This window comes from Crotalus tigris, unplaced genomic scaffold, assembly GCF_016545835.1.
Source record: "Crotalus tigris isolate CLP2741 ecotype Arizona unplaced genomic scaffold, ASM1654583v1 scf7180000017622.5263843, whole genome shotgun sequence".
In the NCBI taxonomy this organism is placed as follows: Eukaryota; Metazoa; Chordata; class Lepidosauria; order Squamata; family Viperidae; genus Crotalus; species Crotalus tigris.
In genome coordinates this window covers 4,243,635-4,266,370 of record NW_024096517.1, presented here as the reverse complement: position 1 = coordinate 4,266,370, position 22,736 = coordinate 4,243,635, and the positions used below count along the sequence as shown (strand labels likewise).

General features: G+C 41.9%; 2 protein-coding genes across 8 annotated transcripts in view; both read left to right on the top strand.

Annotated features, from left to right (window-relative positions):
* Positions 1-3,062, top strand: part of ZNF185 (zinc finger protein 185 with LIM domain) — a 40,767-nt gene extending 37,705 nt beyond the window's left edge. For all 4 annotated transcript variants that reach the window (XM_039331598.1, XM_039331589.1, XM_039331607.1 and 1 more), the window contains one exon: positions 240-3,062. The gene's annotated coding sequence lies outside the window, so the exon portion shown is untranslated. The remainder of the gene's footprint in view (positions 1-239) is intronic.
* Positions 3,063-4,405: 1,343 nt separating this feature from the next.
* Positions 4,406-22,462, top strand: LOC120302714 (SLAIN motif-containing protein-like). 4 transcript variants are annotated; one of them, XM_039331551.1, is made up of 10 exons: positions 4,406-4,537; positions 6,423-6,513; positions 8,489-9,215; positions 10,837-10,970; positions 12,754-12,903; positions 16,348-16,488; positions 17,969-18,283; positions 18,386-18,523; positions 19,839-20,160; positions 21,322-22,462. In XM_039331551.1, exons 3-10 carry the CDS (start codon positions 8,515-8,517, stop codon positions 21,374-21,376), a joined length of 1,956 nt encoding a protein of 651 aa, XP_039187485.1. In that variant the 5' UTR covers positions 4,406-4,537; positions 6,423-6,513; positions 8,489-8,514; the 3' UTR covers positions 21,377-22,462. The 4 variants fall into 4 exon arrangements, with proteins under 4 accessions (XP_039187485.1, XP_039187504.1, XP_039187514.1 ...); XM_039331570.1 differs by lacking the exon at positions 4,406-4,537 and adding an exon at positions 4,805-4,823; XM_039331560.1 differs by lacking the exon at positions 4,406-4,537 and adding an exon at positions 5,893-6,348.
* The last annotated feature ends 274 nt before the right edge of the window (positions 22,463-22,736 follow it).

The following is a 22,736-nucleotide window of genomic DNA, read 5'->3' as shown; positions in this document are numbered from 1 at the left end:
CAACCCCCTGCTCAAGGCAGAAGACTTATGCCATTCCCGGTCCAATGGTTGTCTAGTTTATTTTTGAAATCTCCAGTTGTGGAGCATTGACAATTCCAGGAGGCAAGCGATTCCATTGATTAAATGTTCTTGCTGTCAGAAAATTTCTCCTTACTTCTAGATTGGATCTCTCTTTAGCAAGATTCTACCTGTGGCTTGTCAGCCTAGATGACATGTTCCCTATCCGATTTTCTCCTTAGATTCCAGGGATTGGACCAGCCTGTGCAAAGAGACGCCTGCCTTCATCCACGTGCCTGGGGTCTCCTAAGGACTCTTTGATTCAGCAAGCACCCTCTTCCTCATGTTCTCAAGTCATTCCTCCTTCCTCGTCTTCAGGCAGGCTAAGTGACTCACAATTAGCAATGGTGGAGTTAGAGTCACCGAGGATGCTACATCAGGAATAGGAGGGATTGCTGCCTTGGTTTCAAATAGCTGCATTTGGGGGCTCCTCCTGCACCTCCTGCAGTCTTGGTTGCTTGTCCAAACGTCCTTCTGTCCTTCCTTCCACGGTGGCATCTTGGATATCCATTCCTTCCACTGGGCCAGCAACTGATAAAAACAGGCGTTATACCAGGAATGAGAAGAAGCAGGACCATCTGTTTAAAAAAAAAAAAGAGGGAGGGAGGGAGATTGAATCATCAGGAGCACTTCTTATTCCAGTTATCCCTAGGAAGTCTTTAGCCACAGCTAGGAATGCTCAATTCCAAAACATGTGCCTTGAATGCCAAGGATTTTAAATGGGTGTGCAAAGTGTTTTGATTCCAAACTCTCAAGGCACCAGGCACAAAACACCTCCCCCACAAAAAAAATCTATTTCGGAAGCTTTTTGAGCTCGAAACACTCCAGAATTGCTTGACGTAAGAATCTTAAATGTTTTGCACACCTCTAAGTTTGCCTTCTGGCATCCCTGGGATGGATTTGATTTTGAAAGCATCAGGCACCCAGGTGATGTCTTCTACAGTCTTTTACCATGGGTTGAGACTAATGGGAGTTGGAATCCAAAGCGCCAGGAGAATCACTCCTTTGTTTATTCTTTTTTACCCAGAGAAGAAAATATTGAGTTAACTCAATGTTTTTCAAACTTGGCAACTGAACGATGTGTGGATTTTTGACTCCCACAATTCTCCATCCAGCATGGAATTCTGGAAGTTGAAGTCCACATATTATAAAGTTCCCAAGTTCGAAAAACACTGAGTTAAATGGTCCGATTGTCCTATTCAGTATCAGGCAGATTCTTCTGTCTATTGTCTACTTCTGTCTACTGTCTACTCCTATCATAATTGTCTCTCTGGGGGATAACTATTTTAGAAATATCTTTGATTTTGTTGTGAGATTATACATTCTTCATTGTTGGGAAATCAGTTACGGTTAATTTCTTACACATTTGTATCCCATATCTCTAAAAGGATAAGTGTATATGCAAGATAACATATTTTTTGCAGTATTCTTCAGTTCTAATTCCTTTACACCTATTCTTTCCAGACTCAACTGAAGAGAGTTATACTGAAGCTTTAAACTGGATATTTAGCTAGTAGCTTAATATATTTTTGTATATTAACCAAAAATCTGGAATATAAATATGGGGGAGTAGATGTAATCATTTTTTCTATGATTAGTTTATTGGAACTTCTAACAAACAGTAAGAAGGGGAAAAGAAACATAGCCTCATTTTTAGTCTCTGTTTTCTGCACACTATATCAATTTTAACTTGGGCCATTGCCTATTTCCAATTGCCAGTGCAAAGCAGTGAGAAGTAGGCTTCTCTCGAGTTAAATTCCTTAAATTACATGGGAAAAGACCGTGGACATTATTCAGTGTGGGAGCAGAGGCTCCATCTACAGCAGAATTAGCTTTGCATATTTTGAAATAAATAAAGCAATATACATGATAATCTCAAGAAGGAGAATGCTATAACATCTCCAATAACCCAACACTGCTGTTTTATGATATGAATGTAGGTGTTGCGCAAAAGATTCCCTATATTTTGTTTATGGAATATTGGAAAAGAGAGATGTTGAATATCTCCAAAAGCATTTTCTCTGAATGCTGCTAAGGGAAGGCCTTCTACATTTGATAGGAGCAATCGGGGTTGGGGAGGTGTTTAATTCTTTCCTTGAAGGTCAAGGTCAAAAAAGGGGTATCAGAATTCACCTTCCCAACTGCTTGATTCCAGAACATCAACAAAGCCAGCAGATCTTGGCAGCTTGCTAATTGCAGCTGTCACAATTTTCTCTTCCTGGAGGGTTAGAAGCAGGATGGTCAGCCAAACTGGGCATGCGTTTTCCTCTTTCCCTCCTTACGAGTTTTCCTTTGCTAAGAAGGATGGTAGAAAAAGTAGCTAGATGTAAAAGATGACGTAATCTGGACTTCATCCCATAATGCTGAGACAGGCAGATTACACTTGCTTCATCTAAAAGGGCACATTGAAATTTTTGTTGTTGGAAAAAATCAACCAAATCCTTGACCTCCCAGAAGGTCATATTTAGCTGCATTAAATCTAACTTAATGAACAATTCCTATCTTCACAAGTATTAGTCCTCGGTATAAAACTACTGCCATGCCCAACCCATCATTCTCCAGATATGTTGGACTCCTATTTCCATAATCCTGCACAGGGCTTAGCTGGTGCAGAATTACAGGAACCTTAGTCTAGCATTTTGGGAAGGCCTCTCAGTTGGGCAAATCCCAAGTCAGATAAGGTCTGTTTTTTTTTAAAGTAAATATTTATCTTCTCTGCTGATTTCCTTTTAATGTAAACTTTTGCTTCCCATTCATCGTCCAAAGGTGGAGTTTTGCAAACAAGCACAATTGACCTAAGCAGCATGTGATATTTTAGACAGAATTGAACTGCTGTTCTATTTCCTTGAGGACTTGTATCATGGAAAGATTGCTTTAGACAGGCACCGCCAGGTTATTACAAAATGTTATTTTTGTTGCTGTGTTGTTCTTCTCTGCCCTTCTGGTTTCGCTGAAGCAAATTCTAAATTGCCACATTCGGTTCTAATAAATATTCTGTGCAGGCAGTTGATCCGAGTTCTTCATTGAATGGTGGGATGTATTTCCCAATGCAATATTGGTTGGTATCTTACCATAGGAGCCAAAGAGACATGCATGGGTGTCATCTGGGCACTGCTGAGATGCTATAAACCACTCTTCAATCAGCACAATGCTTGGATGTCGTTAAAAAAAAAAACACTCTGGGTAACAAGAGACAGTCTGGCCAAAGACTTAGGATTAGGTTTTAGCGTTGTTGCATGTAACAAACGTGCAATTCCCAGTGGCACTCTCCAGACATGCTAGAACTGGTAATGGCCACGTTGCCTGGGAATCCACGAAGCTGCAGTTCCCAGAATATTTATAAATCCCGCCAGTTGGGTAAGGCTAAAATAGACCAGAAAGATTTGGATGTTGAGAGACTGAATACATCTGCTGAAGAGGCTTTAATTAGAATTAGAAAATATCATGGAGCCTGGAGGAAGTCGATTAGAATTATATTCTCTTAGCATTCCAAATATTTAAAGTGAAGTTGCTTTTGAAACTTCTGCACAGTTGTTGAATGACAAACTGTGGGTGGGGAAAGTTACCTTCCAATACTATTTCTCTCTCAAATATTTGCTGGTGGTATACATGATGGGTCAAAACAACAGCCACCATTCATTCATTCATTCATTCATTCATTTCTATAGTCTTCCATCTAAAAATAAGTGATTTAGTGCATAGCTTTACGCAGGATTGGGAGTTTGCTGGGGCTGCTAAAAGTATGCAGAAGGCCCCAGATTCAAGTGTCTCCTTGCCAGCCCCTGCAGAGACATTTTGATTTTTTTTTTAAAAAAAATAATCTTTTACTGTTCGCAAAGCATTTTTTTTTAAAAAAAAGCACTTTCCTTCTTCCCCTGATTCAAGCCACAAAGAAAGATCTGATGCTCTTCCATCTGTGCAAACAAACGGACAGGCTTGGATACAAACGGGGTGCAATCCGAGGGGCCTTCCCACCCAGGGAGGGAGGGAGGGAGCCCCGCAATAAACTGCACGCACTTCTTGCAAAGCACTTCTTCTTCCACCTTGGGCAGGGCTCCTTCAAACTTGGCCACTTTTAAGACTTGGGGACTTCAACTCCCAGAATTCCCCAGCATGCTGGCTGGGGAATTCTGGGAGTTGAAGTCCCCAAGTCTTAAAAGTGGCCAAGTTTGAAGATCCCTAGCCTAGGGAGGAAAAAAAAAAAAAAAAACCAGCCACACGCGCAGGCGCACTAAAACCCGTTTTGAGCGCCTCGTCGGGTCTGCGCTGGAGCGCCGGCTCCCGTCCCTCGCCCTTCCCTCTCCGCCTCCCTTCTTTCAGCCAATCCCTTTTGCTTCCCCGGTCCCGCCTTATGCAAATGACGGCCCGAAGTTAGCGCCGCGGCCAATCGGGACGAAGAGGGAGCCGGCCAGGGAGCAGCCGCGGCAACAACAGAGGTGGCTGGGACTGCGCGTGCGCACGGCGGCGGCGGCGGCGGCAGGTGGGTAGCGGGGAGCGCGGGCTCCGAAGGTCGCCTGTTCCCCCCCCCCATCCCAGGCTCCCCTCAGGCTGGGCGTCGGGCCTGGTTTCCCCCCCCCCTCAAATTTCAGGCCCGGGTCTTCCCCACCCTATCCCCCCGGCCTCCATCCTTCTCGATAGGCCGACCTCCAGCCCTCCTCGCTTCCCTGAAAGGGTCCTGGCCTGGCCGGGCAGGTGAAGAAGCCCCTCGCCTGACTGGACTGGCTCTTCAGGCCCTGGGGCAGCTGTTCCCCCCTCCCCTTATTTTGGTGAATTCATGTTCTCTCTATGTTGGGTGGGTGGGGGGATCTTTATAGGGGGGGGATTGAGGGGTCCTGGGGGGGGGTCTCTGAGCTGGGTGGTTTTCTGGCAGACGTTTCATGACCAGACGAGGTAACATTATCAGTGCTAGAAGAGAGAGGGGGGTTTGTAGAGAGGAGGAGGGAGAGGGGGATTGTGGGGTCCTTGGTGCTCTCTGAGCTTAGTTCAGGGGGTCTTCAAACTTGGCCCTTTGATGACTTGTGGACTTCAACTCCCAGAATTCCTCAGCCAGCATATGCTGGCTGAGGAATTCTGGGAGTTGAAGTCCACAAGTCATCGAAGGGCCAAGTTTGAAGACCCCCGTTTTATAGTGTTGTTTTTCCCTTGTGGTCAGCCACCCCTTCCTCTTTACCCCCCCTCCCCAGTTGGGGAGCATCTCAATTTAATCGAGAGACTCAAACTGGTCTTCAAATTTGGCCCTTTGATGACTTGTGGACTTCAAGCTGGCTTGAAGAATTCTGGGAGTTGAAGTCCACAAGTCATCAAAGGGCCAAGTTTGAAGACCCCTGGCTTAGTCTTGCAGATGTTTCATTCCCCAAACTATAGGTAACATTATCAGTGTTCCAATAGAGGGGTTTGTGGAAGAGGGAGGGAGGGGAATGTAGGGTCCTTGGTGCTCTCTGAGCTTGGTAGTTTTCTTGTAGGCGTTTCCTTACCAGATTAGGTAACATCATCAGTGCTAGAAGGAAGTGGGGTTTGCTCTCTGTTTATGTACTAATGGCTGGCCCTGCCAGTGAGCAACCCGCCCCTTCTCTTCTAGCACAGATGAGGTTAACCAGTTGGGTAAAGAAATGTCTGCAAGAAAATCACCAAGCTCAGAGAGCAGCAAGGATCCTATAATCCTCCTCATTCTCATCCTCCTTATCCTCTTTATCCTTCTCAAGCCTCCTCTCCTGCAGCACGGATGAGGTTACCTAGTTGGGTGATGAAACGTCTGCAAGAAAACCACCAAGCTCAGAGAGCACCAGGGACCCCCCAGTTCAACCCTGAGCTACAAAAATTCTCCTCTATCAGAGAGGAGGTTTGCTAAAACTAACCTGTCTGGGTAGTACGTGGTTTGTAGCTCTTTTCTGTCCCACCCCCCAAATGTTCCCCTCTTTTTCTTTAATTTGGGGCAATCTCATTCCTGGATTTGCTTTGTGGGAACTCTTCTCCTGCCCTCCTCTTTCCCTGCAAAAGCCATCCTCAGATAGGGGTGGAGTTCAGAAATAAAGGAGGCTCCACCTGTTTGGTTAGGACTGCGTGGCCCTCCCTCCTTAAGACTCCCCAAAGGACAGCATTCCTTCTCCATTCACCTATTTCTCTTGAGAAGGACTTTTGTCCTACTTGGGGGTGTTTCAGGGGTGTGTGTCTCTCCGGGCAGGTTGTTCCGGTGTTCTCCTTTTTTTCTTTGCAACATCAAATCCTTCCCTTGGAGAACACAGATTGGGACACCTTCTTCCCTAATTGCAGGGGGGGAAGCAGTTTCTGATGGTAAGGTAGTCTCTTATGTATTTTTTTTTTCCTCCCTGTTCCGGTGACACTGCACACATCTTTTTCCTCCTCAGCTCCATGCAATTCCTGATGCCTTGGGCCGTGAGATCATCCAGTGAGACCAGGGAGGCTCTGTTGCTGTGGTTGTGTTTGACAGATGTGCGGGTAAGAATTTACTCTTTGGAATGGGTGAAGGTAACGGAAGCTAGAATACTGCCCTTTTCAGTTGCGGTTGTACTTGTGCACGAGTTTGTTGAATCGCGTCAGTCTGCTTGAAATAGAAATAGAAATTGTGAAATGCAATCTTACGTTTTCATTGTATTTTTTTAGTTGGCCTTCTCTTGTAAATTGATTTAACAAAAGGAGACTGTTTTATAATTTGGGCAGGGCAGTGTAATTTGTGTTGTGTAGCATTAGACCCGTTTATAGTTTTGTCCTGATGCAAAAATGAGATCTATGAGTTGTCTTTAAAAACACGTGGCAATAAGACAGCTGGTGTCTGGTGAGAATTGCTACAGTTTTGTTCTCAGAAATTTTCTTTCTTTCTTTCTTTCTTTCTTTCTTTCTTTCTTTCTTTCTTTCTTCCTTCCTTCCTTCCTTCCTTCCTTCCTTCCTTCCTTCCTTCCTTCCTTCCTTCCTTCCTCCCTCCCTCCTTCCTTCCTTCCTTCCTTCCTTCCTTCCTTCCTTCCTTCCTTCCTTCCTTCCTTCCTTTCTTTTGAAAAACCCATTCCTTTTAGAACATTGTTATTTTCTTGTGGATGGATGCATATAATCTGACTCAGATTATAGGGTTACTATACTTTTTTTCCAGCTCAGATAAATCTCTCAGGATAGTCATTTAGTGATTAAAAATTAGATTTGAAAGATTATTGAAAGGATACTTCCTCCTCCTTTGCTCTTTGAACCAAAATTATTCAGCATTATTTCTTGTATTGCTGCTTAACTTTATGCATGTTATGAGGGGAGAGACTTTTTTTTTCTATTTTGCCTTTTAGATGGGACATGCATTGAAATTATATTTTGAGATTTAATGCAGGAGATGCTTAGGAAATAAAATATTGGTTTTGTTTTGCAAGACAAAAATTTGAACATAGAAACAGTTTTAAATAACCAACAATATTATTTATATTAAGTCCTATTTAGTACAGAAATGATAGAAATACCTGCTTTGTTAGTTTTGTTTTTCTTCATTTTGGTGCACAGCATATAAAGTGGGGTAATAAAATATTGGTAGTGCCCTTGTTTATATCATTCTATGTATTTGCTTTACAATTAATCCAGGGAAAAAAGACTATATATGCTCTTTCCAGTGTCACTATTCTCTAAATTAGTATTGAGCTGTAATAAAGTCTAAAATATTCAGTGTTAAAGATACTTTCCCAAAGTATGATATATGTATGTCATATTTTATTATAATAATGTATAGGTTACCTTATTCCCCAGACTATGCAAAATATTTGGTTTCTGGACTTAAGCAGTAAGATGCTGTCGCTCCTGGATTTCATTTCATTTCTTAACAAAACTTGAAGAAATTCATGATTGAGTAAATGGGTGTGAGCCACAATTTTTACAGTCTGTGCTTAATGAGTGAAATGCTCAGTTTTTCTTCCTTCAATATTTAATCTTTCAAAATAGTAGTGTTGCTAACTGCCACCATATGGAACTGCAGTAATATGCCTATCTTTCAGCTCTTTAATTTCTGAATCTTTTCGCATAGACTTGCTTTTGATTTTTTTTTTTTTTAAGATCAGTAATATTTCAGAAGGCAGTGTTTGGTATAAATGACCTTGGCAAACAAAAGCTTCTGTTTAAAGTGCTTCTACCTGGGCAGCCCCAGTTGGATTTGGGCATTATTTACTTTACAAGTGCTCCTTATAAATGTCAACTTACACTGTAGGTGCAGATTAGTCATGTATCTTATAGCAGTCATTGCAGTTACTGCTTACACTGAAGAAGCATGGCCGTGTCAAGATACCCAGGATAAATACAATATACTTTTCCTGCCGATAAATTGCTTTCAGATTCACTAAGGCATTCTTGCTGAGTCATCACACAATACATCTAATTAATAGGAAAGCCAATAGTTAACGTGTGTTCACTGTTTCTTTCATATCCATCTTCTATGGTATCTTTTTTTTAGCAAAATTCCTCAGGGGTTCCGTGAAGATGGTCGTTCCTGGGAGCACCACTGTGATTCAGCCAGACCACAGTCTTGGAACTGAATTGGGCCGAAGCTCAGCAGAGAATTCAGTGATGGGTCCTGATGCAGAATCCATGGCTGATCAGGTGGGCCCTGAGCTGGAAGAAGTGAGGAAATTGCAAGCGCTTGTGAGGAGGCTTGAGCTCCAGAATCAGCAGCTGAGAACTAGAAGCCTGCGAAGTGTGCCAGAGGCAAAATTGCTGAGCCAAGCTGATGCTGGAGTGGATAATTGCAATTCCAGGCTCAATGGCATGGAAATGAATAATAGCATCAATGCACTAATGGATAAGCAGGAGTTGCAAATAGTGGCAGACCTGCACTCGGCCCTGAGTAAAATAAGGTCAGAAGCAGAGGAAAACGTTGAGTTCTTTAAAAAGGATGTGGAGACCCCAGTACAGCACAGTTGTGAAAAAAGATCTGACAAAGAGCCTTCCGGTGCAAAGTTTGTGAGCGGTACCCAGATGCAGAACAGCGAGGCCAACACAAACGATGTCTCTCATTGGGATTGCAACCACACAGTGTTGCTAGAAGATTTCATCAAAGGTGTTGAGCCAGCGTTGCAAATGAAGGAAGCAAACACAAATGCGGAAGACCTCTTGAACGAAACAACTCTGGATGAAGTAGAATTGCTAGAGTTAGAGAACGGCAGCGACGAAGAGGACAGCTGGTATGTACTATGAGATTACATATTGTAGCTCTAAAGCAGTGTTTCCCAAACTTGACAATTTTAAGGCATGTGGACTTCAACTCCTAGAATTCCAGAGCCAGCAATGCTGGCTGTGGAATTATGGGAGTTGAAGTCCACATGCCTTAAAATTGTCAAGTTTGGGAAACACTGCTCTAAAGGATTCATGCTGAGAGGGAATAAGGCTGTAATCATATTTTCTAGAGCAGATTATTATTCTGTTTCTCTTCCCTCCACTGGCCCTCAAAAATATCAGTGAACACAGCAGTGTGACAGGAAAATGGACAGTGTGAAAGAAAGGGGATTAATCTGTAAACAAAAACCAACTTTGGTCTAAAATGTTTAAGAGAAACAGAAAGGAAAAAAAGTGTGGGAGACCAGGAAGCCTATATTTCTATTTAGAGTGCCACTTTTCTCATAAGAGATTGCCAAATGGAGTGGAGACTATTGCCAAATAAGTTCCTTAAGGTGTTTCTATTAGTATTACAGATATTTGCATAATAGTTTATCTGTACACATAGCAAAATGTAAGATGTAAGGTCACTTTAAGCAACAATTCCTTAACCATTCCTTAAGCTTATTATTCAAGAAATAATTGGATTAGATGAAAGAGAGGACTGGGTTATTGGATTTTTTTTTCTGCCAGTGGAAGATGCTTGCTGTAATTAGGAAGGGGGCTATATTTGAAAAAAAGGAGTTCGGGCTGAAGGTTTTTTAAAAATGATTCACAGCTATAATTAACTGATATGAGATAATTCACAGCTATAATTAACTGATATGAGATAATTTGGAGGATAAATTGCTTGGACTATTTTTGCGAAAATTGCCAAGTATTATATTTACCTAAGTAGTGTACTCTGGATCCTGAAAAAAAATTGAAGAGATGTTGCATTGTTACTACCCAACCATTGTTTGCTTTATACAAATGTTACGTTGTGTAATTCGTTATTTCCTTAGCAAAACAATTATGTACAGATACTCCTTGACTTACAACAGTTCATTTAGTGACCATTCAAAGTTACAAACGACTAATGACCGTTTTTTATACTTGTGACTGTTGCAGCATCCCCACGGTCACGTGATCAAAATTCACATGCTTGGCAACTGACTCATACTTATGACAGTCACAGTGTCCTGGGATCCATTACCTTTTGTAACCTTCGGACAAGGAAAGTCGATACCGTGTTACTAACTTAACCGCAATGATTCACTTAACAACTGTGGCAAGCAAGGTCATAAAATAGAGCAAAACTCACTTAACAAATGTTTCATTTAACAACAGAAATGTTGGGCTCAATTGTGGTCATAAGTTGAGGACTATCTGTATGTGAGAAAATGAAACAGATTTATGAGAAAGTACAGTATGATAGATGATTTCATTATTCGGATGAATAATGACATTTGGATCCATCTTAAAAATGGAAGTAATTTTGTCTGACCCCCCCCCCTCCAAATAGTTAAGAAAGGGAAAAATATTTGTTACATTACTTTCTTTGCTGTGACTTTAGACTTTTGTTGATAAAATACTAATGGAAGCATAGAGATACTGAAATAGTTGCTTCGATCAAGCTGTCAGATTAAGCTTTTTACCTTTCCACTTCAGGCTGTATATTTCTCCAAGAAACCCACCAACAGATAAGAAGGAATCGCCCCTGAAATGGTGTAGACAGGTATTGGATCATCCTAGTCCTGAGACCGAGGCAGCTTGCCGTACCCTCATCAGCAGACTTGACCAAGGTAGGCCTATGAATGGTCTTGAGAGAGCCCTTAACTGACCACTGAGGGAGCTGGTAGATTGATTGGTTGGTGTTGCACTTTTAAAGAGCTTGGCATAATGGAGGAGACTTGAGAAAAATGAATTGGATCATAAGATCAGTAATAACACCTTGAAATTGGGGCCTTTTTGGTTTTGCATTTTTGCATTTGCTTGATGCAGTTCAAACCCAGTTACATTGAGCCCGGTGTTTATCTGGGATATCCCTGAGCTAATCACGATTATGATTATTAGATTTATATCCTATCTTTATTTTGTACAACTCAAGATAGCTTATATTATGCTCCTACCTCCTGTTTCCCCCTTGACAACATCTCTGTGAGATGGATTCTGTTGCGACTAGCCCCAAATCACAGAACCAGCTTTTATGCCTGCTTCTAAATTTGCCCTAAGTTAGAAAACGTATGTGATCCTTTGGACTAAAAGACCTACATAGTTGGAGAATGTCCTCTGCTCTCAAAGGATATTAAGACATCTTGGGACAATCTTTTAAGATATATATTTTGCAAACCTTAAAGGAAATACTTTTCTTTCAAATGTTTTTATGTTGTACCGTTTGGTTTCAAATAGTCCTTTTTTTTTCAAAATGTATCTTATTATGTTTTGGTGACATACAGACATATAAACATTCACTGGTTGGCACATGGCATTTTAAAATATAAAAGTTTATTTTAATTCAGACACCTAAAACACATTCAGTATTGTAAGTTGCTGCCCTCTGAGTTTCTTGCTACTGTGGAAAATGTTAATAATACAGTAAACCGAAGAATGGTTTTGGAGCGATTTTGCTTGAAAACTTGATTTTGTCATCTGGAATCACATTAGATTCCCAGGAAAACAGAAACATTCTGCTAGCTAAATACTGTTATTTTTTTTCCAAAGTGTGTGAAGTTGAACATTGTAACAACTTAAACACATTAGCAGGTTTGTCAACAAATTAAACTTGTCAACTCCTCCTAGAATATGAGGACAATGTAGCTCAGAATAAAATGATTGTTTTTCATAAATAATGCCACTCCTTTTTGAATTTTCAGCCCTAGATAATGATGGGAAATCTTTATTTGGTTTTAATAGTTCTGTGCCAAGTTTTTTGTTCTTGATGCTACAGTTTCGCAGTAGATAATATTTTCATTAGATCACACTACCTGTATGTGTCCTTGATAACTCTAGAAACCTGATTCATGTTGAAATTTTTTGACACATAGTATTAGTATCTCTAAGATTGTCCAACTGGGAAACTTACATCTTATGCATATCCACATTCTAGGATGAGAGATGGCAAACTATGCATTTCTTCATTGAGAGAGAAATGCCATAATATTGGATATCTTCTCATCCAGCCTGTCTGTTATTTGGGAAACTCTGGAGAAGAACCACGGCTCATCTTTCAGAGTTCACTTTAGCACTTCAAACCGACTCAAGTATGTCCAAGGTGAACATTGTAAATTCACACAACAGCATATAGATATATATTAGTCTGATACCTGCAAGTCCCAGATGTTAAGACAGGAAGAGACTAGCCCATGGAGAACTAAGGATTGTCTTCATTTGCTTTAATTCCAGAGATTAATCTGTCAGCCATAATTGGAAATTGAATTTATTGGTTTGTATCATGACTGGGGTGAGTGTGTCTGGCATGTAATGCATGCAGATGTGGTTTGACGTTCTCTCTCTCTCTCTCTCTCTCCTCATCTGAGTATCTGTGTTTAATGTAACAATTCATGGCTTTTTTGTATTTTCCTTTAGCCAGTAGGTGGAAATCCCTGTATTGCAGTCCATTGGCGTCTCCAAGTGTGCATAACTTGAATACAGACTCAGGGTCCTGTAGCAATGCACTAAACTCTCCTGGGCACTACAAATCAACTAACAAACCACTACTAACTTGCGGTAGCTCAGGTATGGCATGGCTTCTGGGGTACTTTCAGAGAAACGGATATGAGAAATGCATGCAGAGGGGAGGACAAGGTTGCTTTGGACAGTTTAATGTGATGATTCTAAGACAGTGATGGCGAACCTTTTAGAGACCGAGGGCCCAAACTGCAACCCAAAACCCACTTATGCATCGTCGAGTGCTGGGTGGGCATGGCCCATTGGGTGGGCGTGGCTGCGGTGGTAATGGAAGACTGGGTGGGACTAAAAAGTTCAATCAAACAATTCCAACTTTGCAAGATCTTTTTTTTTTTCCTGCGAGAAGTTGAAATTGACTGAACTTCTTTTTTTTTTTTTTTGCACATGGCAGTGGAGGCCTAAAGCGAAAAGGTTTTATAAAACCCAGCTGAAGGCCTAGGACTGGGGCGACAGTGTGCATGCCCACAGAGAGGGCTCTGAATGCCGCCTCTGGCACCCGTGCCCTAGGTTCGCCACCACTGTTCTAAGGGCTTCTTCCCCTAATGTTTCCAGAAAGCTTCTTATTTAAATCGTCTTGCTTCTTTGTGCTAATTTGGGTTTTTTCCCCCCAAAAGGTTTGTTATTTTTGTGATAAAGGACCATTATCTGGCCCATCACCTCCAGGATGAGGGCATTTGATTATCCCTTAGGAAAATGGAGAGTCCTCTTTAGCATGGCATTCTTACGTTGCTTTATGTGTGTGAAAATGTTTTAACTTGCATTTATATATCTTCTCCCATGGTTGGTGAGAATTAGCTTATAGTCCTAAGTCTACAATAAATAGACCTACACATTTTTTTTGTCTGCTTTGTCTGAAGTTTCCCAAAAGGTGGAATGACCAGCATGCCTTGGAGACAGAAGCTGAAACCGCTTGCAAAGCTCAGCTAGTTCACGTTGCTGTGCAGAAAGTTGATTTGCATTTAGAACCAGCATTTAAAAGCCAATCACTTATTGCATGCTTAATTTTTTTTAAATAAGGACAAATGAAATACCATTTCCTAAATATTTCTTTGACATTTGGGGTGGAGAAGAGATAACCTATTAAGACTAAATTACTGACATCTTAAATTCTAATGAAAGACAATACTGAATTGCCTTTTTCAGGTGGAGGCTATAACACTAACGTCTGGATTATTTTTGTCTTTTATTGCTGGAATACCTAATAATCCTCTCCTCTTTCAGTCACAGAATCTATACCCAGTTTATCTGGTTTGCAGCCAATGCAATGTTTTAACTTCCCTAAAGACAGATCAAATAGCAATACAGAAATTACATTCTAAATGTTCTTTTTATTTAGACCGATTATTTGAGAATTATGTAATAATCCTTCCAGAGCAATGAGTGAACGTAAAAATATCATTTTTCATATTTAGTACACTAGTGAATTATATAGTATTCTCAAACTGCAGCTAATGAAAACGCTACAGGTAGCGACTGCCAACATACCAGGCAGCTTTTAATTTGATACTCTTGCTTTGCAAGCCTAAAATTTGAGGTCTCTTTCCTTTGCAGACCTTTATCATGATTTTGATCTCAGTCATGTGAAAATTATTTTTTTGCTGAACTGGAAAGTCTCCTTCCGCTTGATGGAGCCACCAATGAAATTAATCAATTAGAGAACGGGGGGGGGGGAATCCTTAGCCGACTTTGCTTTCAGATCTTATATTTTGCTGCCAACTAAATAAGTGCATTTTCAGTATTGTACAGCAAACCTGGCTGGGGGATTCTGGGAGCTGAAGTCCACAAGTCTTAACGTTGTCAAGGTTGAGAAACATTTCTATACAGAGTTTTATCCAGAGAGGTTGCTGTTGCAGTTTGCTTCTCTTATTTATAGAATTAGCAGTTGTTTGTATGATAAATCAATAAATCAATTGCAGCGAATGGACAGGATTAACTGTAAGAGATTGGGGCTGCAGTGTGGCAGTTTTAACTTTTTGCTCTTGGTTAGCTTCTGGATTATTAGCTTTCCACATGGTTATTTGTTTTGGAAGGGAAGCTCCCATTGAAAGGAACAAAAGTTTTATTTCTCCAATGAATATTAAGTGCAGAGTCCTCACTCCAGATTGGAATGGCAGCAAGGTCAACGTTTAAAGTCTTTTTTCTTTCCCGTACCTAAGTTTTGACCTGCTCCCCTTGTTCTCTGTGAATTTACTTTTGAAAACCGTCCGTACTCTGAGAATGGTTTCCTCCCTTGTTTGATCCTACACTGTTTTAGTCATTTTAATTGCTTTCTGAGTAACAAGCATGACAATGCTGCTTAGAAGGGAATTAAGATTGCTGTGGTTAGTCACGAGTGCTTATCCTGCTTAAACACACATGAGTCTTGCCATATAATTAGCTTAGATTCTTAATTAATGACTAAACGACTGCTTTTTTGAACGTGTCCAGGACTTTGTAAATAAGTAGCCTGCTTGTCTGATAATAAGAATCTGCTCTGGACAGTCAAGCAAACAATGTTTTTTTCCCCTCTTCTTTATGTCAAAATGACCTATAAATATATTGAGGGGAAGGCTAGAAACAATCAGTTGTGAAATAGTAACATGTTTACAGTACAACTTGGTGTCCAAAATGTCTGGTTCTCTTGTCTTGCCTGTTCTGTTTTAAATGACCTGGCTTTTCTCTGAAGTATTCCAATCAAAAACAATATGTTTTGTGGCAGGCTCGGGCATTATCTTAAATTCACACTATGAATTTGAAAAGATTAATTTTCGAAAATCCTAATCCAGCCGCAGCAGAAAGTGGAGGGTCATATTGACTGATATACTCTAAGAAGGTCTGAAACGTGAAGAACTGATGATCCAGTAAAGCCGACACGTGTTAATATAGGCATGTGTGCTCTTCTTTAGTAGAGGATGATGACTCATATCTTCAGCCACATGCTGTTAGGGAACCCCTTCACTGGTACTTTAAAAACTAGAATTGCTTTGTAGCTGATAAAGTAAGTTGACTTTGCATTCAAAAACACTTCGCTCATAGTTTTGTATTTCTGGTGCAACAGGGAATGAGATTGTTACGTTTGACCTAGTTTTGGTGGCTTTCTGTGGCTTCATCCAAACTATTTTACATGCCATAATCCTTTTCTTTCCCTGCACGTCACAGGAACAGAGTTGCCAGAGGTTTATAAGAGGTAGCTCAGAGTAATGCCCATTCATCTGGGACATTTGGATAGGGAAGATTAACTGAAATGATGATTTTAATAACAGAATTCTATCGTTACCATACATGACAGGATAAACCTTCCTCCGTATTGAATATTGAAAGGACTCTTTCACTTGGAAACCATTGCTGGTTATCCTTATGATCAATTTGCTTACCTTATAAGGGTGTTTAAGTACAAAACTGGAAAAAAAAAAGCGTACTACGACAGTGCTTGTGCAATTGTGTGTTTTAAAATGATATCTGTAGCTTCCTCACCCTCACCTGCTTTTTCCTTCTCTCCCACCCCTTTCTAAGGTTACTTGAACATGCATTCAGCTTTGAGCTCTCAGTCTTCTGTCGATAGCGAACTTAGTACCTCAGACGACTCGATTTCAATGGGCTACAAACTGCAAGACTTGACTGACGTGCAAGTTATGGCCCGCCTACAGGAAGAAAGTATGTGAAAGCAATTTGCAGTATTTCTGTCTCTACATTAAGGCTACATCACCTACCGCGGGAGAATTTTTTTTTTTAAGAAACAATAATGCAAAATATTATTTTTCCACTTAACTGAATTTTCTCTCATTCCGCCAGCACAAGAGTACACACAGATAGTTTCTTAGGTGGGTAATTGGGTGTCCCTGCTAGTAAATTAGATGTCCCTATTTAATGATAGGAAGAAACACGTCTGTTGCTGCTTTGGCTATGTCTGTCTAGAACAGTGGTTGTCAACCTGTGGGTCAGGACCCCATTTGGGGTTGAACGACCATTTCACGGGGGTCGCCAAATAACGCAGTCCGCCATTTTTTCCCCCTTTTCCTTAGCTGTGCTACTCCCTTTTATTCTATTGGCTTTTGAAAGCCAATAGAATAGACTCTCTTGAATAGAGTCTAATTCTATTGGCTTTCAAAAGCCAATAGGAATTGTCCAGGCTGTCTCTGCCCTGCTGAGCCCGCCAAAAGTCCCGTTCTGCAAACGGTGCTGCACCAGTTGAGTAGTCCTCGACTTACGACCGGTTGAGTAGTCCTCGACTTACGACCGGTTGGGGGTCGCGGCATTAAAAAGGTTGAGAACCACTGGTCTAGAAGCATCCGCTCTTGACCTCATTGCAGCTGCTTCTGAAGTACATGTGTATTCCAGCATAGCTTAATGGTCTGGGGAAAAGAAAAGAAAAAGTCTTGCTTTTGGAGCAGATTAGGCTAAGAGTATCTCATTAAGGATCATTTAGCCTTGAAATTGCATCTTTGTGAAAGAACTACAACACACGTCCCCAACCTTTTGGGCACCACGGACCGGTTCTGTGGAGAGAGGTTTTTCCACAGACCGGAGAGTGCGTGGTTTTGTGTGCTGCCTGCATCCCACAGATGGGGCTTTACTTGTTTGGGCGGACTGGTTGCTGGCATGCCGTGGCCTGGTACCGGTCCACAGACCTGGGGTTGGGGACCCCTGAAGTACAATATCCCACTATGTTTCTGGCAAACAGATCATTTATAGCTCGGTATATTGTATCAAACATAACTGTGTAAAATGAAAAAGTTGTCAAATGAAAAAGTTGAGATGCTGATGTTTGCCTAAACATCTGAGGGAGGCCCTATGGATTTACAATATGCTGTCACTAGCAAAACTCTCCGGGTTGTTACTCTGCCCCAAAATGCAGATACTGGTTATGAGTGCTGAAATAGACGTAAACTACTTGTCTGCAGAGATGTGAAAGCTAGATTGCAACCCTCATTTTGGTGCCTTTAAAATTAGTTGAGGCTACAAGCCGAAAATGCTGCCGTTGCCTCATGTGGGTGTCATTTATCTCGGGTACAAGTCTGATGTGGTTGTTTCCTTGTTTGCTTTGCTAGCTCTTTGGTGGGAAATATCACAGGTATGCTAAACCATACGATCTCGAGAAGTAACTGTGTCTTCTGTGGCTGTGGCCGTCCTTCAGGTCTTCGTCAGGATTGTGCCTCCAGCTCAGCCTCCGTCTCCCGCCGCAGTTCCAGCGCCTCCTTACATTCCTTGCGCAGAGGCACCTACAGCGACCAGGATTTTGACACGTACAGCCTGGAAGATGAGGATGACGACTGCTCTTTCCCCTATCACAGCAGTCACAGATACTCCCCATCCCCACTCAGCTCACCGCGGTGCCAGTCTCCCTCCACAAACACAGATTACGGGAGGGCCACAAATACCCGAATTCGGCCCCCCCGGAGGACAGTGCAGAGCCCGATGCAAGATAAACTGAAGTATTCTTCGAACGAAGGTGCGTGCTATTATTTCTGAATCTTGCAGGGTTTTTTTGAATGATCCTGTCGATAACAGCAACAGTTGGGTTTTTCATTCTTTGTTACGTTATCCTTTACAGAGGAACTGCGTCACAGTATGCCTAATCTGGCTAGGACCGGCCTGCGATCTTTGGAGTCAGTGAGAAATAGCCGTAGCCTGGACTCAGATCTACAGATTCCCAGTAGTCGGCTCTCTAGAATCCATCAGGAATCCGCCAGTAAGTCGGCTTCTCCTGAAATTGTCACATGACATTTCAGTTGGTGTGATTATCAAAACAGAAACAATAGCATCAGAGATCTCCGCTTGCCACAGGTTTTAATGGAGCTGCCCATTCCCTGAAATAATGGTTTTAAGTTTGGAAGTTCTATGGGATCCCTCTTTGTTTTTAGTTCTTAAAGGGACTTAATCATCTGAGAAACCAGCTGGGCCTTCTCTGAAAAAGTTGCCAGACCACAGTCATTCTTCATGTAGAAGTCTCAATTGGGTTATTCTAATGCAGGGGGTCTTCACACTTGGCAAGCTGGCTGGCTGAGGAATTCTGGGACTTGAAGTCCACAAGTCTTAAAGTTGCCAAGTTTGAAGACCCCTGTTCTAATGGGTTCTACACAGAGCTGCCCTTGAAGATTATTCATATATTTCAGCTGTCCAAAATATGGCAGTTTCATTTGTCATCATAGGAGTCTAAGCACTAGGCATTTTGCCAAATGCATTGGCTACTGATTTAATTTGTGGTGCCCATCTAGCAGTTTGAAAGCATGCAAATGTTGTACTCAGTAGATAAATGGGTACAACTTCAGTGTGAGAAAATAATAGTGCTCCGTGCGCCTCAGCATCTAGTCACGCTGACCACATGACCATGGAAAGAGTCTTCGGACAACACTGGCTCCCTCGGTTAAGAAACGCCCCCTTAAAGTTATCTTTTAATTTGTGGGTTCAATTGACAATTTGACTTCTCTTTTTCTTCTGTGGCCTGGATTGGCTTCAGCCATGTGAATCTGCCCAAGAACTTTGTCTCCTCCTGATCCCTTTTGGATATGCTCTCCAAATAGACCCGCTGTCATGGTTCCGACAGATGAAACACTTCAAAGAACTTTGAGGCATTGTTTACCTTAAAGAATCTTTATTGGAGTAACAAAGCTTCAGCACTAAGATAGTTGAAGCCAAAATCTGAATCCCCCTCCCCTGAGGACATGGTATCAAAGCACAATTCCCTCCTCCAATTAACAGTCATAAATCACGTTCTCCAATTAGTTTGAAATGCCGGCTTTCCCTCCAGTTCTTCAACCGGGCCATTTCTTATCTCTTGTTTCAAAATCACTGATTCACACAGTATTGCAATATTGTTATGTCTAACTTAACTCCCATCACTTTCCTCCCCCAGTATCATCTAATTCTAAGAGTAAAGCATAAGAAAGGATAAGGCTGCCTCTCCCTATGTTGTCAAAGCCAGAACATCCAATGTTAGCAGCATTTGACACCCACATTTGATAATCGTTAACATGGTCTCTATTTTCCCTCCCTTCCGCTTTAAGGTCTGACTCCGAATAAGCTCCGCTATTCCTCCAGTGTTGGGCAGTCCCCCCTGACAGCTCGACAGCCCGTGAAAGCGGGCCCCTGTGCAAATGCTCTCCTAACCCCACGGCAGCCTGTTAGAGCTGCTGGATATGCTAGTCCAGCTGGCCGAGTCAGAAAACTACAGTCTTCCACGCTGACTCCAGGTGTTTCCAGTAGTGGCAGTTCAGTGTATCGAAGCAATAGTATGGCCGGCGGAGCAAAAAGCTCTCTTCCCAAAAGCAAAGCATCAGTTGCAGGAGCACCCACTCTGAAGAGCAGGTTGACCCAGCCAGCCAAGCGGTGAGTCCTAAAAGCTCATGCAGGTGATGTATAGGTAGTCCTTGACTTACAACAGTTTGTTTAGTGATGATTTAAAGTTAACAGCGGCATGAAAAAAGTGACTTATGGCCAATTTTTCACACTTAACGACCATTGCAGCATCCCCACGGTCACGTGATCAAAAATTAGGTGCCTGGCAACTGATTCATATTTAGGGGATCCATCCTTTGCGACTTTGTTGACAGGCAAAATCAGTGGGGGAGCCGGATTGACTTAACAACCGTTGTTACTAACTTGACAACTGCAGCGATTTACTTAGCATCCGTGGCAAGACAGGTTGTGAAACAGGGTAAAAACCACGTCTCACTTAGCAACAGAAGCGTTGGGACTCCATTTGGTGGCAGATCGAGGACTATCTGTATTTGGATTGCAATCTGAAACCTGACCGCTCCTTTGCCTGCCTGGGACTTTGCCAACAGCCTTGATCTCCAGGGCCTTTTCCAGCCCCCAGATTGTTTTAGAAGAAACAACCCAGTCGAGCAAGTCAAAGAAAGAGGCCAGCTCAAAGCAGGAAAGATTTTTCCTTAATTGTAAAGAATCCCCCATCCTCTTTCCCAGTTTCAGACCGGTTCTAGGAAGGAGAGCAGAGGATTGCTCTGTATGGCATTTGAGGGGTACAGTTGAAGTAATTATCAACTTGAGGTTCATGTATAAAACTGTAGGATTGTTCCTTTAAAAACTTTATACCCTACCTCAGGGGTCTTCAAACTTGGTCACTTTAAGGCTTGTGGACTTCAACTCCCAGAATTCCTCAGCCAGCCCTCAGGAATTCTGGGAGTTGAAGTCCACAAGTCTTAAAGTGGCCAAGTTTGAAGACCCCTGCCCTACCTGGTTTTATTCCCCAGCCATCTAGCAGACTATGAGCCAAAACAAATGGCGGCAGGTACTTGCTTTTTAAATAAATATATATGTTTTAAGGCGTGAGCTTAAATGGACTGCAGAAGATGGTACAGGACAGGAAGGCCTGGAGGAACGTTGTCCATGGGATCACGATGGATCGGACACGACTTCGCAACTAACAACAACAACATTTTTAAGACTAGCGACAGATAATGCTGCATTAAGTCTCCTTTCTTCTGATGACTGTTTATTAAAGCATTGTCTACCTGTGTGTCCCAACAGATATCCAAAGGCCAACATATCTGCGGATGATTCTTGGAAAGATGGATGTTATTGAACAAACCAAAAAAAAAAAAAAGGCAGATAACGAACAATGACTTGTTTGTTGGGTTATAGAACTGGAAAACAGCCCAGCTGGCTGGGCAGGACAGGCTTAGGCCTCCATTTTGCCACCATGCTTGACAAACTGGAATGGTGTCTTTCGGAACTTGGACATTTGCCTTTGCTTTGTCTGGACGATGGACATGGATGGCTTTTTTTGTTGTTGTTGTTCCTGCTGTTCTACTCTGACTGCTGAGCCTTGATGACAGCAGTCCTTGTACCTGAAGGTACAGGTGTGACCTGAGGCGCACACCTGGAGACCCGTTCATGGTACATGCATGGAAGAAGAAGAGCGTGGGACAGACTCCTGTGGCAACGAGACATTTTTGAGTCTGCGGGTTTTTTTCATTCTTTGCAAAAGGCAGCTAGATAAGGTAAACATAATTAATTAGCAATGACTGTTTTTTATGTCACTTGGTGTAACTTAACTTTTCTAGGAAATTCAGAGAACGTTTTTTTTTTTTTTACTTGTCCCGAACAGGTAATCTTCACTACTTTTATTATTATAAAAGTTAAAGGGTTTTTTAAAAAAATAATAATAGCTAGTGCATCATCTGTCACAGGAGAATGTCTTGAAGCTTGATTCCCCCATTTTCTCCAAGACTGTTTTATGTGCTGTTGCCTGCAGGCTGATGTGCACCCCTGCAGTGAGGTCTTACTTACCCATTTGCTCTCTTATCTTTTTGTTAGGCAAGTTTTAGTGTGGATAGTAGCATCACCTTTGCCGGCTAAAAATGCACTTGAAGTATTTCGTTCCCTCATGGTTGTTACTGCACCCCTGATACTAAAACTGACCTTTCTGCTTTTGTACAACTCTTTTCTACTGTCCATTTTTTGGGGGGTGGGTGGGTTGTTTTTCGATGAAGGAACTTGTTTAAATTAAATCTGTGGCTCATGGAGTTTGCCAAATGCAAGAATACAATCATACCTGGGAATGCAAACTGGCCTGTTCGCCAGCCCTACTTCTTGCCACCAATGTGACTTGATATTGTAGTTAATAAATGTGAAGGGGGCTAGTGCTACCTTGTCTTCAGTAGCAAAATTGCGTCCTGCTGCTTTCTTTACCCAGATAGATACACAGATAGTCCTTGACTTAACCACAGTTCATTTAGTGATGGTTCCAAGTTAATAGCGGCACTGAAAAAGTGATTTATGACCATTTTCACACTTAAAACTTGCAGGTTCCCCATGATCACGTGATCAAAATTCAGACACTTGGCAACTGACTCATATTTATGATGGCTGCAGTGACCAGGGATTACATGATCACCTTTTGTGACTTCCTGACAGGCAATGGGGAAGCCAGATTCACTTAA